We start from the raw sequence: 21,547 nt of genomic DNA on the forward strand, positions 1-21,547 counted from the left end.
ACTCATGGAAAAGAAATTATGAGCCACCCCTAAAGTAGATCTTTTAGGAATAGCTGACACAAATGATGTTAAAAAGCATGGTACTAAATGTCAGAGTTATGGTTGATTTACAGATGTCTGTTGCACAAAATGAGTTCAACAAACTCTGGGTTGCAGAGTCAGTTTTGAGTTGACAAAACCAAATAAATCCAAGTTGTTTCACAATGCTTGGTATAAATGTTCACTGTCAACTGTGATAGTGATTAATTGTGTACTGTACTCAGCTGAAAGTGTGCAATGTGCAGCAAACAGCCAATAAGATGAATCATTTCTCACAAGAGAGTCAGCGATTCACGTCTCTGTTGAGATTAAGGCCGTACTCACACTAGGTACAGTTGCCTCGAACCGGGCCAAAGCACGCTTGTCCCCCCTCCCGTCTCCCCCGACGGCCCGCGCTCACACCATATCGGACCTCGGCACGCTTACGTCATCGCTGCTGCGCTGTTCAGAAGCGCTCTCTATGGCAAGCCTTTTTAGCATTTAAATCTTTGTTCTGACTCCATAAATATATTTAGAGATATCTCTAATTATATTTTGACTAGTCATAATTATAATTCGACTAGTCAGAATAACAATTAGAGATATCTACAATTGCAATTGTACTAGTACGAAATCAGATTGGAGATATCTGCAAATATATTATGACTAGTCATATTCCTCCATTGACTTCCATTGAAAAATATTTGCAGATATCTCTAAATGAGTTTTGACTCGTCACAATTGTAATTAGAGATATCTCTAACTGAGTTTTTACTAGTCATAATACATTTGGAGATGTCTTTAATTAATAATATTTAGAGATATTTACAAATATATTTGAAGATATCTCTAATTAATTTACTAATAGTCAAATTACAGTTGTAGATATCTTGAATTGGATTTTGACGAGTCAAAACTCAGTTAGAGATATCTGCAAATATTTTTCAATGGAAGTCAATGGAGGAATATGTCTAGTCATAATATATTTGCAGATATCTCCAATCTGATTTCGTACTAGTACAATTGTAATTGCAGATATCTCTAATTGTCATTCTGACTAGTCGAATTATAATAATGACTTGTCAAAATATATAATTATATCTCTAAATATATTTATGGATAGTCAGAACAAGGTTTAAATGCAAAAACGGCTTGCCATACGCTCTCACTCAGCAGCACAGTGGAGATTTCTCTAGTTATATCGTTTCAGTCGTTTGTTATGCAGTGACATGCAGTCAAATATTTCGCCAAACAGTCCTTAGGGATGCGGGGACACACAGTCAGATATTTTACCGAACAGATCCGCCACTTTTGGCGCTCATAAACAATCAAAGCTCTCGTGCTGCAGGAATGAGGAGGTCTGCTCAGCAGCTGGCGTGCTGTGAGGAGTTTGCGTCTTTAATAAACTACGGCAGTTTGCGATCACTAAACAGTAAGAATGATTAATAAATCCATATCAAACAGTCCCTTAAAAGTCACGTCTCGCTTTCGGGCTTTGGCGCGTTTCGCGCTCACACACAAGCGTACCGCGCCAAAGCCCAAGTGTACCGCGCTCAGGCACACCTCTTCCAACCGGGCCAGGGCCGGCCAAGTGAACCGTGCTTGAGCCTGATTCAGCGCACTCACACTTCTCAAACGATTCGGGAAACGGGCCTGGGCACGGTACGGATGGCATAGTGTGAGTAGGCCCTCAGAGATATCATTATCAGAAATATTCATTCATTCTTTTTCCTTCCGCTTAGTCCCTTATTTATCAGAGGCCGTATGGAATGGACAGTGGAATGGATCATCAACTATTCCGGCATATGTTTTACGCAGCCTATACACTCTCGCATTCAAACATGCACTCATACACTAGGGCCAGTTTGCTTACCCAATTCGCTTATAGCACATGTCTTTGAGGAAACCGACGTGAACACTGGGAGAACATGCAAACTCCACACAGAAATGCCAACTAGCGCAGCCAGGACTCGAACCAGTGACCTTCTTGCTGTGAGGCGACAGTGCTAACCACTGAGCCACCGTGCAGCCTTATCAGAAATATAATGAATTGAAATACATTTACAATATATAAACACCGCTAAAAAGAAAAATGACGACAACAACAACACATCAAAAGAAAAATCAACATAACCAAAGCAGCCAAACACAGCAAAACAAAAGAAAAAAAAAAAGTAAAGGAAAAATACAAAACAAGCAAATGGTGGTTCTGCATCACAGAATGAAACAAAAGATAATAAAACAACAACAGAAACAAAAACAAATCAAAAGAAAAATCAACATAACCAAAGCAGCCAAACACTCACAAAACCAAAAACCAAAAACAAAACAAAAAAAACAAGCAAGTAGTGGATCACATACAGTACTAAAACAAAAGCTAATAATAAAAACAGCAACAAAAACACATCAAAAAAATAAATCAACATAGCAAAAACAGCCAAACACAACAAAACAAAACACACAGCAAATAAATAAATAAATAATCTAGACACAACAAAACAAACTAAATAAAAAAGCACACATGAAAAGAAAAGAAAAAACGCACACAAAATTAAAAAAACAAACAAAAAAGGGTGGTTCTGGAACACAAAATGAAACAAAGCAAAACAATCATAATAAAAGCCAAAGTAAAAACAACAAACAAATTTAGAAAACACTATTATGTGTGATGTCACAACAAAATATAGACATGATGTTTCTGAAAGAAATAATTGTATGAAGCAACGTCTTCATTCATTCAACCATTTTTCTTCGGCTTAGTTCCTGATTATCAGGGGTCGCCGCAGCGCAATGAACTGCCAACTATTCTGGCATATGTTTATTGCAGGGGATGCCCTTCCAGCTGCAATCCAGTACTGGGAAACAGCCATACACACTCACATTCACACACTCATACACTACGGCTCAATTCACCTACAGCACAAGTTTTTGGACTGTGGGGGAAACCGAAAGAAAACCCACGTGAACACAAGGAGAACATGCAAACTACACACAGAAACACCAACTGGCCCAGCCAGGACTCGAACCAGCGACCTTCTTGCTGTGAGGTGACAGTGCTAACCACCGTGCCGCCAAAATGTAGCAACTACTACAACCAAAAACAAGCGAAAAAATAAAAACCCAACTACAACACCAACAAAAATGCCGAAACCATACTGAAAGGACAACTTTGAAATTTTAATAACTAATATTTGCAAAATGTCTAAAAAAAAGTGGACAAAACTTTTCTAAAATTAATACAAATGTATACAAAAATGAAGCAAATGTGTTAAAAAAAGCAGCCCTAAAACATTCACAATAACCCTTTTTGTGTTTTGTAAAAAAAAAATTGTGGGTGTGACACTTTTGGAAGAGTAAATGAGAAGTAGTAAGACTTTCCACACAAGACATGCCAAATTAGGCTGGGAAACTACACTCTCTTATAGTCCTGTGGAAAGAGTGAATGACAAGCGAATGAAAATAAGTAGCATGTCCAGAAAGTGCAGACAGGCTTAATGAACCGGCAGAGAAGTTTTACTATTGCATCGAGCCCACGGGAGCTGTTATAAGACAGATCACATGTGCCATGTGATCATCTCATGCCTTCTGAGCTTTAACAATTGTTAAATCTGTCTATGAATTGATGCTGCTGCATAGCTCAGTCATGAGATGCTCCATCTCTGACCACAAACACCCCTAAAATATCATCTGTGCTCTCAATGGCTTCAAGCTTTCTTCTATACAATGCATAAACATTTTTATTGAGTCTTAATAAGAGATATGCAACACTTTTGTTGGAGTTTCCTTTCTTATACTATAAATCTTATACTGTAATTTTTTGGAGGTGCTATATGTTAGTCTTAAAGCGCTAGTTTGCTACTAAACAGTGACAAAATCCACACCTAGGATATAAAAGCATTTAAAAATAGCTGTTTCTCACTTTTAAAAAAGTATTGGGCTCTATCATAGACCCGGCGCAATAAGGCGCAGGACAGGTTTGGTGCAATTTGTTGCTATTTTCAGACCAGAGCAACTGTGATTTTCATATTTTGCACTACGTTGTTTAAAGAGAAAATACATTTGTGATGCATTCATATGTGATGTAATAATAAAATAATAATAATAATATTAATAATAAATGATCATTTCTGGATGTATCTGTACCTATCTCTGCTTTTAAAAGAATAAAAAATAACACTCACCCCAAACCTTTATATATTAAAACAGAAACCAGTTATATAAAATTGTAATAATCTCTGCTTAGTGAACATAAAAAACGTCTTTCACAAAGCATAAAATCCTACTCACTCCAAACTGCAGTGTACAAGTACAAAAGCAGAAGGTAACTAACTGCTTGTGCATCTGTCAGTGTGTGTGTGAGAGGAAAGTGAACTGGCTGGGTGTTAAAAGAGTTTCATTCTGACACACACCACATGGCTAAGCTGCAGATTTTAACAAGCCATCTCATTTCCGTTGCGATTGGGCCCTGACCAGTCCCCAACCAGGCCTCTTCTGAACCCATTTAGCATGCCAATAAAAAGCAGAAAGCCCATGTGGCAGACTAAGGCCGTGTTTGACACCATGCGGTCAGAGATCAAGCACTCTGACGGGGCTAATGAGGATGAATGGGGGCCAGGGCACCTCCAAGACGCCTGTCCCTAAGCCCGTACGCCATTACTTAAGGCAACACCATTAATGTGAAACTCCCCCCTTTCCATTTCAAAGCCAAATTAAAGTGAGACACTGCATGATCTGTTTTTCAGCAGCCGACTGTAAGGAAAACACCTAAACTCATTTATTTAGTTGCGCTCTATTAAAAGAAGTCTGTAGATTTTAATTGCAATATATATTTGTAAAGGTGGCGAAGCAGTGGCGCAGTAGGAAGTGCTGTCGCCTCACAGCAAGAAGGTTGCTGGGTCACTCGTTCGAGCTTCGGCTCAGTTGGTGTTTCTAAAAAACTTGCTGGATAAGTTGGTGGTTCATTCCGCTGTGGCGACCCCAGATTAATAAAGGGACTAAGCCGACAAGAAAATGAATGGATGAATGAAGCGCTATGAATACTGTCCTATACATTTCTTCACAGTATTTTCTGAATTATAAAAACAGATTCCCCAGATCCTTTCTGTGAAAACAGTTGAATATAAAATGTAAAAAATATATATTAATAAATAAAAATAAACTACATGCCCAGCACTAAATCTTTGGTATAATTTTTAAGGAATAAAATTAATATTTGCTGACTATTCACTCATTCTCACAACCTAAGCTCATTCTGGAAACGTAGCCCCGCGGACGTTTCTGGAGACCGCGATTTACGTGGCCGGAGGTACGTAAGGCCGCGTTTAGTTTTCTCCTCCTCTTCACGCTCGCCGGCCGGTGGCTCGCCTCCGAGTGGAGGGCTTTCCCGATGCAACCAGTTTGTCCGCTTAGCTCACAGCGTTGCGTCGACGGAGCGGAGGCCCTGGAGGAGAAGGAGGAGCGGGCCGCAGGGACGACGACCGGGATCGAGTCCGGGGAACAGCGGTTCCGGAAATTGGGAAAATAAGGTTGAGAATGCGGCGGGATCCGAAAACGCAGTCGAAATCGAAGACGAGGGCTTTTGCTTTTTTTTTTTTTCTGGACAGCTTTTGCAAACCGTCGCTTGGGTTTAGGGAAGGAGGAGGAGGAGGAGGAAGAGGAGGGCGGCTGGGTCGGCCGATCTGGCGGCTTTTCGCGCGAGAACAGTGCGGGCGTGAACGGCGCACGTTCCCGAGAGGTGCCCGAGATGCGAAAAAGTGTGCGCAGCGGCCTCTCGCGGATCCGCGAAAACAAAAACCGCTCGAATACGTACCTCCCGGGACGTATCTCGCGGTCCGCAGAAACGTCCGCGGGGCTACGTTTCCACAATGAGCCCGGGTTGCATTCTCAAGTTGTTAATGAGATTCTTTTTTCTGATTAACACAAAAGAAGATAGTTGAAAAATGTTGGAAATCAGTAAGTACTGACTTCCATAGTAAGGTAAATATATACTATGTAAGGCAGTGGTTACGGGTTTCAGACATTTTTCAAAATAACTTCTTTTGTGTTGAACAAAGAAACTCAAACATTTCTGTGACAAGTGTAGGGTGAGTAAACGAAGACAGAATTTTCGGTTTTGGCTTAACAATCCCTTTAAAACTTTCTGATATGAAATCAAGTGGTAAAAAATGAAGTCTGCTGTTTTACTGCCAAGCCAAACTCGCTTTTAATGAGAACTTGTTTCTATTTAAGGGTACAAGACTGAACACTTTATTATTTTGTAGTGAGAGGGAGGTGATACGAGGAAAGAAAACTGCACAATAACTTGTTCATATGAGTGTAGTGTGTGTGGTTTTATCTTAAACTCAACTGCTGGGATTTTATTTCTCTTATTACCAGTTGGTGTCTGATAAATCCTTTCGGTCTTCAGATGAATGTCTAAAAGTCCGTTATTTAATATGACTGGAGTAAAATGGTTTAACTTGATTCTCCAATGGCTTTGGCAGGCGCTCAGTGGTTTCACTGTGCCAAAGTCTGACTCAAATACAGGACATCTCGCTTATCTCTGAATTTAAAGTTATGCATTAATGATTTCATCTTTGACTCAAACACACTCGAACAGAGCATTCGTACAACCTCTAGAGCATTAACAATACCTTATACCGGTTATGATCAGGTGAAGTGGGAGATTTATGGTAAGTACATAGTTATTATCCATTATTTGTTATTATAATAATAGTTGCAAACTTTGTGTATGCAGAACTGTTAAATGAAGTGCTATGCATACTTCTTGTGAATCAAATATTTAGATATAAATTAGTGCAGACCACGTCTTGTTATAATTTATGCTAATTCAAAGAGACAAAATTTAATTACTTCAGTATTGTAATTATTGTGCCAGAATATTACAAATTTACAGTCAGCTGCTCTTATACTGAATACAGCTTCAACTTTTTAGTTCTGATGTGTTTACTTTGTATCTGTTTTTTTTTTTTTTTTTTTTTTGCCCAACATATCTTTTATATCATATATATTTATTGTAATCAATACTTGGAAAGACTTAAAATCAACAGGTGTTACAATTTGAATAAAAAAAATCTAATCAAATGCTGAAACTGTTTAAGGAACAACTCATGTAAAAAAAAAAAAAATCAGATTTTTAAAAATAATTTACACCCAAACCATCAAACAGAATAATTTCCAACCCAGGCTCATTGTGGAAACGTTGTCCCGCGGACGTTTCTGGAGACCGCGGAATACGTCCCGGCGGGTACGTATGGCTGCAGTTTTGTTTTTCACGAATCCGCGAGAGGCCGCTGTTATGCGCTTTTTCGCACCTCAAACGCCTCTCGCGAGTGCGGTTCGCGCCCGCGCTGTTCTCGCGGGAACCCACCGGAGGCCGCTGTCCGACTGACCGGATGATTGACTGCGCGACTGGCCAATCGGCCGACCCGACCTCATCCTTCCCTGAACCCAACCAATTTTACCGATCGACCCACCCACCCGCTCGCTTCCCTAAACCCCCGAGCAACAGTTTACAAAAGCCGTCCAAAAAAATAAAAGCACTGATTTTTTTTTCTACCGCGTTTTCGGATTTCACCGCGCTCTCACCCTGTTACGAAACTCATTCACTTAATTTTTTGGATTCTGTTTTTGTCATACCTGATTGCTGGAACCGCTCTTCCCCGGACTCGAAACCGGTCGCCGTGGTCGACTCCTCTCTGCATCTTGAGCCTGCCGACGTACACGGTGAGCTGAGTGGAAAAACGGGTTGCAGCGGGGAAGCCCTCCACAAGGAGGTAAGGCAAGTGCGAAAGGGAACAGCGTCACACTGCCCCGCAGCGTTCGCATGAAAAAAATTAACGCGGCCGTACGTACCCCCTGGGACGTATTCCGCTGTCTCCAGAAACGTCTGTGGGACTACGTTTTCAGAATGAGCTTGGGTTGATAATTTCAATAGAAATGATGTCATGAGGGTAAAGTTGTTCTCTGTCCAGGTGAATGTCATACTAGCTATGTTTCCATCCACCTATTTTGACTGCATTTACACTGCAGATCTTCATGGTCATTTTGTGATTGTGGTCATTGGGCGATTTTGTGACTATACGATTTGTTTGATGACCTGCTTACATCATCTTTTAAAAGTGACTTGTATCCGATCGTCTGCATTTACACAGCACACGTTAAAGGTGCAATGACCAGGAAAAAAAGAGCGGGCGCTGACTAAAAGCTGATAATTAAAGAGTGCTCTTTTCTCTATTCCTGTATGTAATGTATTCGCAGCTTTTGACAAGCTGCTTTACTATAGTTTATGTCAGAAAGGTTCTCATTTGTCCATCGTCTTTTGATATATAGGCTTTTTTGAATCTTTAGGCATCTTAATGTAATGTCCATGGCGTGATTTATGCGCATGCTGTAGCTATGCACTAGTTTTATATTAGTTTATATTGGTTACGTGGCGGACATTGCGCTCTCTCGCACTCGTTATCATGCTTAAATAACTGTGCTTTATGACAATATGAAAGCTGTTAAGTCCTCGTGTATGAGATTTAAGGTTTGGGACTCTGCTGAAGTCTGCTCTGATATGAAAGTGTCAGACTTGACATCATTTGCTATGGTTTTTAATGACGCGCGACTCGCATTGACAGGTAAAAATCTGATCTACCTGCTTACACTGCAGACATGAGAACACAGATCCAACTCATATCGGACAATTTTTCACATATGAACAAGGCCTGAATCTGATTTAAGTAAATCGGAATCCATGTGATTTGTTCATGCTTACACGTGCATGGGCCATATCTGATCTGTGCCACATGGGAGAGAGAAAAAAAAATCGCAATTGAGTCACTTAAACAGTGCAGTGTAAAAAAAAAAAAAAAAAAAAAAAAAAAACAAAATATATATATATATATATATATATATATATATATATATATATATATATATATATATATATATATATATATATATATATATATATATAATTTTTTTTTTTACTTCACACTAACAATTACTTACAGATGATAAAATCCTCAAAACATAAAATAATTAAAAATAATTAAATGTGATTTAAAGTGACTTCTATAAAACAACTATTTACCATACTGTAACATCAATATGCAGATTCTGCATTTCTCTTCTTTTTTTTTTTTTTTGCACAATAATCTGACAATAAATGTCGCAATTAAATTGAAAGTAATTTTAATCAAATGGAAATAATAATTTCTTTAAAGTTTCTGATGTGTTGGTGATTTAATTTTTTGCGTTCGGTCTCATCATATGGTTTTTTGATTTTATTTCACATTATTTACACCCAACAAGTTTTATGATTATGTGAGGTCATTCTGAACACTTTAACACTGCTGTGATTAGGTTACATTTACACTAAAACACTTAATAAACATTTAATAAATACTGAATAAATGACCATAAAAAGTTCCTCCTGATCGATCTTCTTGGCTGTTCACAGGGAATAACATGTTCTTCTTGAGCACTAATTTCTATTTTGAGGGTTTGTCCCTTTATTTCTTAACTATGTACCTTAAAATATATATATACCACCTACATACATGCTTGAATATAAAATATTAAACCAAGTTTCTTTCAGTTTCTTGGAAACCAAACATACATCATAACAATAAATAAAACAGTAGAATTACATCACTTGGAGACTGTAATATTCCTTGTATGATGTCTCATAAAACCAAGCTTATATTGAGAGGGATTTAACAGAAACCCAATAACACCACAACATTTTACAAGTATCTACATTTTCCACCCATGAAACATTGCTTCGGCAGAGCTTTTTAAGCTATGTGTTATTAAATAAAACCTGATCATAAAGCTAAAAACACTGATGCTGAATTGATTCGATTTTCTATGAGTAAGCAAGGCTGATGCAAGCAAGAAACACTCATTTTCAAAACACCACTAAACTCTTTATAATAAAACTAATGAGGTAAACACGTTGTATAAAATATGAGTGTATATGCATGTACCACAGGAAAGACCTTGAAAGTCCACTTATAATTTCTCTTGCACTGCTGAGAAACTTTTTCAGAGCTTTTGAGCTATGAGTTATGCAAGCGTCTTTCGCCACCATTGAGTTAAAAATGCAGTGAACTAACAGATGTCCATGCCTCATTGTAACGAAAAGCTCATTAAAAGCTATTTTACAAAATCCCACTATATAGTCTGTTTGGTTAAATTAAATGAGGTAAAGAATCAAATAATTGTGTTCCCTGTGTGCGGCATGTACATCGTGTACAGTAATCAAGCTCATTTAAGCAATCAGACCTTTTTTAAATAGTCAGTTTCCAGCAAGGGTTAGGTCAAGTTTAGCTAATTCAGCAGGAGAATTCAGTTCAAATTCACGCACTGAACATCCATAAATGTTCACTCTAAAACTGTAAAAGAAACAGAGAACCATCAAAGAGAGGTTTGTAAGATGTAAGATCTGAAATAGAAATTATGTCGTAAGGATAAAGTTGTTCTCTGTCCAGGGGAATGTCATACTGTCTTTATAATGTTCAGGTCTGGACTCTGTGGAGGCCACTTCATGACATGAAAATGAACATACATTTTCATATATGAAAATGAAATAATAATGAAATTCCCCTCTTAATCTGTAATTAATGGATTTATTTATTTATTCATTTATTTATTTATTTATTTATTTATTTTCTTTCTTTCTCATTCTCTCTTTCTTTTTCTTTCTTTTTTTCTTTCTTTCTTTCTTTCTTTTTTTCCTCTTACTTTTTTGTTCTATCCCTTTTGTTTATAATTTTTTTTACTTTGAATGAACAAGAACTCACAGAAAATTAAATTCTCAAAAAATGTATATATATATATATATATATATATATATATATATATATATATATATATATATATATATATATATATATATATACAACTGTCATTGTAATGTAAAACTACTGCTATAAAAATATTTACGAGACACCTAACTTCAGGGATTTGCAGATTTTGCATTTCAATCTGACAATAAAGGTCACACACACACACACACACACACACACACACACACACACACACACACACACACACACACACACACACACACACACACACACACACACACACACACACACACACACACACACACACACACACACAAATGGTGTTTGTTGTTTGTTCACCTTATTCCTTCAGGTTTTTGGTGGACAACTTAATAGTTTTATGTTCAGTCCACTTAAATTGATTAAAACTAATTCCTTTATGTTAAGTTAACTTAATTCCTCCATGTTGTTTCAGTACAAATCCATTGTGTGGAACCAGGCATTTTACAGTGCACCCACTTTTACTGATGTCACTATTCTGGCTGCTTAAGTGTTTTGGGGTGAACAGTAACAACAAATAAGACAACAGCAAATGCACTGGTGCTCATGTACATCATGTACAGTAGCTATCAGTTTAAGCTATTAGACTTTTTGTAAATAGTCAATTTCCAGCAAAGTTCAGGTCAAGTTTAGCTAATTCAGCAGGATAATTCAATTCAAGTTCACACACTTAAAAAAAAAAAAAAAATTCTAAAACAGAAGTGATGTCATAAGGATAAAGGTGCTCTCTGTCCAGGAAAATGTCATACTGCCCTCTATAATGTTCAGGTCTGGACTCTGTGGAGGACACTTCATGACATATAATGTAATGTATTTTTTATTTAATGCCATGTCAGCAACCAAGGCTATTTTCATGGCAGGAATCTTTCAACAATAAATATACAATTTAAAAATCAACAAACAAAATAAAACATAAATTAAATAAGATTTTTTGTGTTAATACATGATAAAAATCCTAAAATCTTTTCTGGATTCACTTTGTTAAAAATGTCCTTAAAAGAGTTCATTTCATAAAAAGGTCTTCTGGAATCAGTAAAAGCAGGACAGTCCAGTAAAATGTGTTTTATAGTAAGAGGAGTTTTGCAGCACAAACATCATGACATATAGAAATGAAATAATGAGGACATTTAAATAAGTTTATCCCCTCTTTCCTTCTCTCTTTGTTTCTCTCTTTGTTTGTTTCTTGTTTTGTTGACAAAAATACATTACTTTTTACTTAATTAAAACTGTAATTGGTGGATTTTCTTCCTTCCTTCCTTCCTTCCTTCCTTCCTTTCTTTCATTCAATCTTTCTTTTTTCATTTAATCTTTCTTTCCTTCTTTCTTTCTTTCTTTTTTGCTTTTAAAAATACCATCGTTTTTGGATTTTTCTGGATGAACAAGTAATTATAGAAAATAAAACTGAAAATGAACTATGATTGTAATTTAAAGTTGCATCAATAAAAAGTAATTTACCATACATATAACGTCAGTGATATGCATTTAATCTGACGATAAATGTCACACACTCTAAAAAAATAAATGTTTGCTGTTTGTTCAAACTACTTATTTGAAATGAGCTGAAACAACACAATTCTTGAGTTTTTTTGGGAGGACAAGACATTAGTTTTATGTTCAATCAACCTAAATTTTTAAATACAAATACGTTAACTTAATCCTTTCATGTGGTCCCAACACAAATTGTGGAACACAGCATTTTTTATAATGCACCCCTAATAAAAAATGTCTCTTTTCTGGCTGTTGAAGTGTTTTGGGATGAACATTTACAATAAATAACTGCCGCTCACCTGCGGGCTCAGGCTGGGTCTGAAGCTCATGCTGGTGGAGGAAGGGCCGCTCATGGACGAATGGCCCATAGGTGAGCTGAGGGTGGAGAATGGCGAGGGCAGCCCGTTGATGGGCGAGTGCAGCTGACCCGGGCTGGAGCTCATGGTAGATGGGCTGAGGAGAGGATGGGCACTGATGCCTCTGTGACCCACAGAGGATGACAGCTGACCAGAGGAGTCTGCAGGACGGGCAGGAGGAAAAACAATTAGCACACACACACATATACTTTATTTTGTGACAAATAAAAAGAACTGAGAATAGATGATTAAACTGAAAGTTATATTGTGACCCTCACTTCATTAATTGATCATTTATTATCGCAAATGTCTGACAGTTAAAGTCAGAATTATTAATATTTTTTAAACATTTCCCAAATTATGTTTAACAGATTCAGGAAACTTTCACAATATGTCTGATAATATTTTTTTTTTCTGGAGAAAGTCTTTTTTGTTTTATTTCAGCTAAAATAAAAGCAGTTTTTATTATTTTTTAAAAACATTTTAAGGTCAAAATAATTTTTTCAGTTACATTTTTTTCGACTGTCTACAGAACAAACCCTTATTATACAATTACTTGCCTAATTACGCTAACCTGCCTAGTTAACCAAATTAACCTATAGTTAAACCTTGAAATGTCACTTTAAGCTGTATAGAAGTGTCTTGAAAAATATCTAGTCAAATATTATTTACTGTCATCATAGCAAAGATAAAATAAATCAGTTATTAGAGATGAATTATTAAAACTATTATGTTTAGAAATGTGTTGAAAAACCCTTATCTTTGTTAAACAGAAATTGGGGGAAAAAATTAAGGCTAATAATTCTGTCTTCAACTGATTATTGCTTATATAAATGTAAGAATCAGTTTATTTTAAATGTTTATAAAAGAAGCCTATGCAGGATCACCAGGAAGAAAACTTCAGGTCACACACAGGAAATTGCAGGAATATTTCCCTTTTGTGAGGTAAACAATAGCATTGTGTCAATAGCATTGTGTGCTCGGGCCTTTTTTGAGAGCCGCTGAATGGATGAATGGTGTAGAAAGGTTTAAGATTGTGAACTGTGTGCAAATACCTGTTCATTCTCGAAAGGAGGAATCAAATGTTCTTGAACTTAAAAAAAAAAAACACTTGGAAAAAACTGTATCATGCAAATATTTTCTAGATCAAAATGGCGCACCAATTGAAACCAAATTGCAAACAGCGTTAAGCAAAAATGTGCAACAACAAACTTTTGGTCATAGTAAATGTGCAAAATAGTCACTTAAAACAGTGAATTAAAAGAATAAAATGTTTTGGTGCAAAACATAACTATATTGAATTAAAGTATATAATCAACAACTACATAAAAAAAATTAATTGTTTTCATTAAAAGTTTGGGAATGCATTTATTTATATATTTAAGCATGACAGCACACACAAAACAACTGCCAAAAATCTAATAAATGCCAACAATCATTTAATTCTTTTGATACTTTCTATTCATTAAAAATAAACAGATTTATAAAGTAAATGCAGGTGAATTGTAAAAATAATTTCCTATAAAAATACATTTTGTCATCAAAATGTTTTCCGTTGTTTTTATATCGCAAAAAATAAATAAATAAATAAAATAAAAAGACAAAAATCTTATTTTTACATAATAATAATGTACATAATATTTCTTTATAATGACTTTCCATAGACAAAGTTAATTTAATACTGTACACACTGTACAATTGAAGTCAGAATTAATCCCTTCTTTTTTAAATATTTCCCAAATTATGTTTAACAATGCAAGGTAACTTTCACAAAATGTCTGATAATATTTTTTCTTCTGGAAAGTCTTATTTGTTTTATTTTGGCAAGAGTAAAAGCAGTTATTAATTTTTTTAAACACCATTTTAAGGACAAAACAATTAGCATTTACAAGCTATATATTTTTTCAATAGTTAACAGAACAAACCATTGTTATACAATAACTTGCCTAATTACCTTAACCTGCCTAGCAAACTTAATTAACCTATAGTTAAGCCTTTAAATTTCACTTTCTGTATAGAAGTATCTTAAAAATATCTCGTCAAAAATTAATTACTGTCATCATGACAAAGATAAAAGAAATCAGTTATTAGAAATGAGTTATTTAAACTATTATGTTTAGAAATGTGTTGAAAAAATCTTCTCAATTCAATCCTACCTCTAAGCCAAACCCTCACAGAAAACAATTAGCATTTCATTGTTATCAAAATTCTTCACTCTGTGATTTATGAGCCCTTTTCCTCATGAAGAAAAAAAAAAGTCCAAAAGACATTCGGTCCACAGACATATACTTTTATACGTCCCAGCAGGCACACAATGTCATGACATTAATATTAGGTTAGATTTAGGTCGTGATGTAGGGTGACAAAAATTCAATGTCCGGTCAACGTCTAAGGACAACGTTATTTTGATGTCCAATATCGACATCGATATTCGCTTGATTTTAAGTTGCGCTGGAAAGTGAAACATTGAGCCAACATCTTAAACCAACGTCATAGTCAGCAACCAAAATCTAATGCCTGATAGGCGTCATAATGGTAACGTCCACACAATGTCAAGCTGCAACATCATTAGATGTTGCTATTTGTTTTTTTAGGTTGTGTTGGAAAGTGACCAAAATCAAATGTCCAGTGTCTGTTAGACACTGACGTCATTGGGTTCTGACGTCAACACGATTGTCATTTCCACCCCCAAGTCCCCTGATACTGGGGGTACAACTTCAATCTGACGTCATGTTGATGTCCTTTGCTGGTGTAATGGTTTACAGGGACACTCTATAGGCGTAATGTATTTACACTATAAAAATGCTTATTACATTGCCCTACCCCTTGTAATGTGAATGGGATGCTGACAATGGAGGTGCGGATTTAAATGCAGGTTTATTAACAGAAAGGTCAGACAAGCAATGGTCAACACAGGGGCAAACAGATGTGTACTAGCAATCCAGAGTCGTGGTCATACAACAGGCGGATAGTCAAAAGGCAGGCAGCAGACAACGTAAATAAACAAAAAAACAAAGCAAGGGCCTAACGCAAGGCAAGGAAAACGTGTCGTAATGCTCACAAACAGGTAAACAAGACTCAGCAATGAGAGTGTGAAAGTGAGCCATATATATGTGTGGTGTAAACAGCACATGAGCAGCTCCAGCTGAGTATTCGTGTGTAATCCCAGGAGAACAGGAACAGGTGTGTGTGTGTGGTGCATGACAGTATTTGTAGTCCATGTGATGGCAGATTTGTCTGTAAATGATCTGCATGTTTACTAATGATCTGCAGCCACTAAATCCCTGGTGATCATAACACCCCTAATCAAACCCTCACAGAAAACAACCTACTTTTCTTTTTTTTTTACAAATTATTATAAATTTATGAGCCATTTTTCTTTTGGAGACCAAACGAAAAATGTCCAAACAAAGTCAAAACATACTGGATTTGCTCTACTTGAGTGGACATTTGGTATACAAGAAATACACACACACTCACGTCTGTATTTGTACGCTTGTGTTTGTGTTTCTTCCTCCACATATACAGTACTGTACAGTCAGTTGTTTTATTGACACTGTCAGCTCTGATAACACTTGTGGACTTGAGCCACAGCTTGCCTTCTCTTTACACAGAGAGTAAACACATGCTGAGAAAACACAGAGACCTTAATTACTCATCTCTGTTTTCCCCCAGAGCTACAAGGCCTTGACTGCAATCAAAACAATATCCATCTTTCCTATACATGCAGCAACACATCTCAGGAAAAAGGTCAATGTTCAAGTGTCACAGCAAATATTAAATTGAAACATCAGCGGTTTGTTTTCTCAAACCTTTCTATTGTGAAACGTTCTGAAGGCCATTAGTCACTCGGCGGGTTTCTCTGGAAATAGATCATTTGTATCAAGACTTTTATTTACGTCTAACGAGAAGCAAGAACACATGTCATGTTATTAGTTTAAAACTGACTCGTTTCTTTTAAATCACATGTTCAAACAAGTCTAGAGAAGTAGCAAACAAAAAATGTCACTGCTGATCAGGATACAGTGTTTAATGGTTGCGGTTTTGGAGCCAATATAACTTTTCACTACAGTTAAAGCCAAAAAAAGTTTTCAGCCCTCCTGCAGTGTTTGGACCAGGGTCGGCCATGTACATTTGGGGACCCTAAGGAGAATAATTTTGGGGCCCTACCTTGCTCTAAAATAGTGGAGTATTGCCATTGTAAACTGGCCCACAACGATTATATTGCTTAATAAACATTCATTCATTGAATCTTTCTTGTCAGCTTAGTCTCTTTATTAATCTGGGGTTGCCACAGCGGAATGAACTACCAACTTATCCAGCAAGTTTTTACTCAGCGGATGCCCTTCCAGCCGCAACCCATCTCAGGGAAATGCTTAATGAACGCAATCAATAAAACAGAAAAGAAAAGTATGATTTCTTCTACTAAATAACTCACAGAATGATTTGGATACTTTAAAACAGCACTGTTTTTGTCAATCAGCAGCTTTAAAAATGAAGAATTAAACTTTACTTACATGCTTTTATTTACCATTAATTCCTGCTTTGCATCCTTCTGGTGTGTTTAAAACATATGCTATTAATTTAATAAACAGATTGAAGATTCTATAGCAAAAAGTGGAGTTTTTTTTTATAAATTCCAAAATCAAAAACCCAATGAAACGACATTGAACATCCATAAATCATAAAATCAATAAGCAAATACTATAAAGTAAATATGAAAAAAATTATATAAATAACATATAAGAAAAAAGAAAGTAACAAATACTGGGTTAATGTTAAAACCCAAACACAATATTATTCCCTTCAGTCACCTTCCCTGTTCCTTACATTTAGGATGCAGGGCCCAGAGCTTACATTATTATGATTAATTAAATTAAGACATAACTTTTATAAACATGTCTCAGGAAAAGTATTACCGGTGTGCAAAATATATCAGTGAAAGACACTTCAGTACTATTGCATTTCAGTAAAATGCCTTTAAAAAATAAAAAAATAAATAAATAAACGTCTGTAAAAGCAGGAAAAAACTAAATATTTTATATAAGTGGACTATGTTTATTAATCTGTAATTGCCTACTTTTGATAAATGTGCTATTAAATTATGATTTCATTGTATCATAAGGATTTATGATATCCTTTTCCCCTCAGTTTTTCTATGCCTGAAGAATAACGTTAGTTTCATTTCATATTCGCGGTCCAATTTACAAAATAAATCAGGTATATAACGGGGCAGGCAATGGAGCAAATGCCATAGCTGTGTCTGTGCACGGATTTGGGTTCTTATGTGTTCCATAAAAATGCACATTGTCATCAAAATGTTTGCCGTTGTATTTATATCACAAAAACAAAATGTTCAAAAATCTTACTTTTACATAATAGTAATGCACATAATATACAGTTGCAATCACAATTATTTGCAACCTGAATTATTAGCCCCCCTATTTATTTTTTTCTCCCAATTTTAGTTTAACGGAGGGAAGAACTTTTCAACACATTTCTAAACATAATAGTTTTAATAACTCATTTCTAATAACTGATTTATTTTATCTTTGCCATGATGACTGTAAATAATATTTGACGATATTTTTCAAGACACTTCTATACAGCTTAAAGTGACATTTAAAGACCTAAACAGGTTAATTAGGTTAAGGGCAGGTTAGGGTAATAAGGCAAGTTATTCTATAGCGATGGTTTGTTCTGTAGACTATCGAAAAAAATATATAGCTTAAAGGGGCCAATAATTTTGACCTTAAAATGGCTTTTAAAAAATTAAAAACAGCTTTAATTCTAGCCAAAATAAAACAAAAAATACTTTCTGCAGAAGAAAAAATATTAGCAGACATACTGTAACAATTCCCTTGCTCTGTTAAACATATTTTGGGAAATATTTAAAAAAGAAAAAAGAAATTCAATGGGGGGCTAATAATTCTTATGTCTACTGTCAGACCTTTGCGATAATATAAGATCAATTAATGAAGTATATGCATAAATCTAACCGTAAGCCTAAACTTAACACAAACGGTAAACGTATCCCTTAGATCTGATTGGCTGTTTGGACTGTTGTTCCAGGATCAACATAGATGTTACTCCAGGAACAAGTCCTACTTGGTGAAATCATCGAAAAGCCATCGAAAATTATGTGAAACCCAAAAAAAAAAAAAAACACTAAAACATTTCTCAAAATATCTCAATGTCTTAAAGACAAAAGTCAAGCAAATTATCCCAATCATTTCACTGTGCATTTCAATGTGAATCCAAAACACTGAAGGATCTGAAAAACTGCAGCAAGTTGAAGATTTGAGTTGGATTTACGCCATGATTCTTTTGGCCAAACCACAACCAGCCCTGCAGACTGTCACCAACATTTCTCACTGTGAAGACTAAAATTGCTGAATGAACAGCGAACAAAAAAAAAACACACACATCTTAACCAAGCGGAAAGCTCATGTTTTCTCTCACAGATCTGGATGAAAGACCTGGCTGGACTGCAGAAATGAGTTTTGATCTGGTTTCTCACCTTATCTACATGACAAAGTATGAGTCTGTTACAAATGACGACCAGTGAAATATGCTTCTGAAGACACACACACACACACACCTGCTGTTCTGCCAAGATTTAACAGCCCAAAGCATTACACAACCCGTGGGCACAAGTACAGACATATACTGTACATTCACACACACACACTTACACTATAAACATCAACACACACCTATCCACATATTCCCAGAGCACATTTCAGATCATAAACAAGGTGTGTAGGAAGATCATCATGCGGCCCTAAGTGTCAATTTCCACCTCTTTTCTCTTTCCCACATAGACGCAGAAACACAAACACACAGAATCAAAAAGTTATTTTTGCAACTACTTATATAAAATGAGTTTTTTTGGGGGACGACTTAATCATTTTAAGTTCAATCTACCTAAATTTGAAAAAATCCACTTAAATTTGTGACAACATGAAGGAATTGCGCCCTGTATTTTTTTCACTACATTTATGCATTTATATATTTAAACATATTTGATATTTCTACATTTTCATTGTATTTAAGCACATTCATTCTCAACAAAACTAACAGTGAATGAGAATCTGCGCAATTCTGAGGAAGAGAAAGTTGAGGTTTTCTCTCTAAGATGACCACACGCTGACAGCAAGATTTGCAGCTCCAATCCTTCCCCTGAAAACAGCAGCGTAAGTATAATTATAAAACTGGACTACACTAAGAAAACGGTCTAGGATTCATTTAGAAACAGTTTTCACTGTCAAATTGCACCAAAAAAATAAAAATAAAAAATGCGGCACATTAAATAAAACGTGGCATATTTGAACCAGAACGACTGAAACAGCATTATATTGTGATCTTTATTTCATCAGATCCATATTTCAATAATTTTATTTATATTTGTTTTCATAAATCCGTGCTGGTGGTCAATCTCGAAAAAGTTGTAAAATTTAGGGGGGCTAATAATTTTGACTTTAAGTGTATATCAAACATAATGGCTGATTGATGTTTAAAGGAGCCTGTTAAATTTGAAGTACTAAGCCAGTAAAGAAGTTAAAAAGCTGTCTGATGTGCTACATGCACAGGCCCTATTGAGTTAATCTAAATAACAGTTAACTAGATTGTTGCTCCATCTCGATTGACTTTTTTTTAAAAGTATTAAAATGATTATATGAGCTACATACTGTAGTTTAATTGAGTTTTTGAAGTGTGCTTTGCTTTTGTTTCCCTGATTTAAATTTTTTGTTAAAAATTTTTCCAGTCCAACTTCCAAAATAAATCAGGTATATAACGGGGCAGGCAATGAAGCAAAGGCCATAGCTGTGTCTGTACACGGATTTGTGTTCTTGTGTGTTCCATAAAAATGCACATTGTCATTAAAATGTTTGCCGTTGTATTTAACAAAAAACAAAATGTTTAAAAATCTTACTTTTACATAATAGAAATGTACATAATATACAGTTGAGATCACAATTATTAGCCCCCCTGAAATATTAGCCCCCTATTTATTTAAAATAGTCTTAAAATAAATACTTTTTAAATTTTATTTTAGAGTAAACAGTTGGGTTTTACCACAACTATTATTTACAACTATTAAAACTATTATTAGCTTAATATAAACATAAATCAAAAGGATTAGACTATTAGCATCTCCCCTTTAAAATGAACAAACTTGTTTAAATATTTTTCCTTTTTAGATGGATAGTTCATCCAAAAAGTGAAAACTGTCATCATTTACACAACCTTTACTTGTTTCAAACCGGTTTGTGTTTTTTCTTTTTCTTTCTGTTGAACAAAAAAATAAGTTCTTTTGAAGAAAGCTGGAAACCTGTAACCATTGACTTACATTGACATTGTATTTGTTTATCCTTTCATGGAAGTAAATAGTTACAGGTAACTAATGTAAAAAAAAAAAAAAAAAAAAAAAAAAAATATATATATATATATATATATATATATATATATATATATTTATATATAGTTGAAGTCATTATTATTAGCTTCTCTGTTTATTTTTTCCCTCAATTTATGTTTAACGGGAGATTTTTTTTTCAGCACATTTCTAAACATAATAGTTTTAATAACTCATTTCTAATAACTGATTTATTTTACTTTTGCCATAATGACAGTAAAAATAATATTTGACTAAATATTTTTCAAGACACTTCTATACAGCTTAAAGTGACATTTAAAGGCTTAACTGGGTTAATTAGGTTAACTAGGCAGGTTAGGGTAATTAGGCAAGATATTGAATAACGTTGGTTTGTTCTGTAGACTTTCAAAAAAATATATAGCTTAAAGGGGCTAATAATTTTGACCTTAAAATGGCTTTTAAAAAAA

The 21,547-nt window shown here is 35.3% G+C and overlaps 1 protein-coding gene across 3 annotated transcripts in view; it reads right to left on the bottom strand.

The window, feature by feature from the left end:
• The window catches only part of rxrab (retinoid x receptor, alpha b), a 130,473-nt gene that overhangs the window by 47,885 nt on the left and 61,041 nt on the right, over window positions 1–21,547 (bottom strand). For all 3 annotated transcript variants that reach the window (XR_012406102.1, XM_009301955.5, XM_073951069.1), the window contains exon 3: window positions 12,644–12,861. Coding sequence is in view for 2 of the 3 variants with exons in the window: in XM_009301955.5 (XP_009300230.1) it covers window positions 12,644–12,861 (218 nt within the window). In the remaining variant the exon portion in view is untranslated. The remainder of the gene's footprint in view (window positions 1–12,643; window positions 12,862–21,547) is intronic.

Source organism: Danio rerio, chromosome 5 (genome assembly GCF_049306965.1).
Source record: "Danio rerio strain Tuebingen ecotype United States chromosome 5, GRCz12tu, whole genome shotgun sequence".
NCBI lineage: Eukaryota > Metazoa > Chordata > Actinopteri > Cypriniformes > Danionidae > Danio > Danio rerio.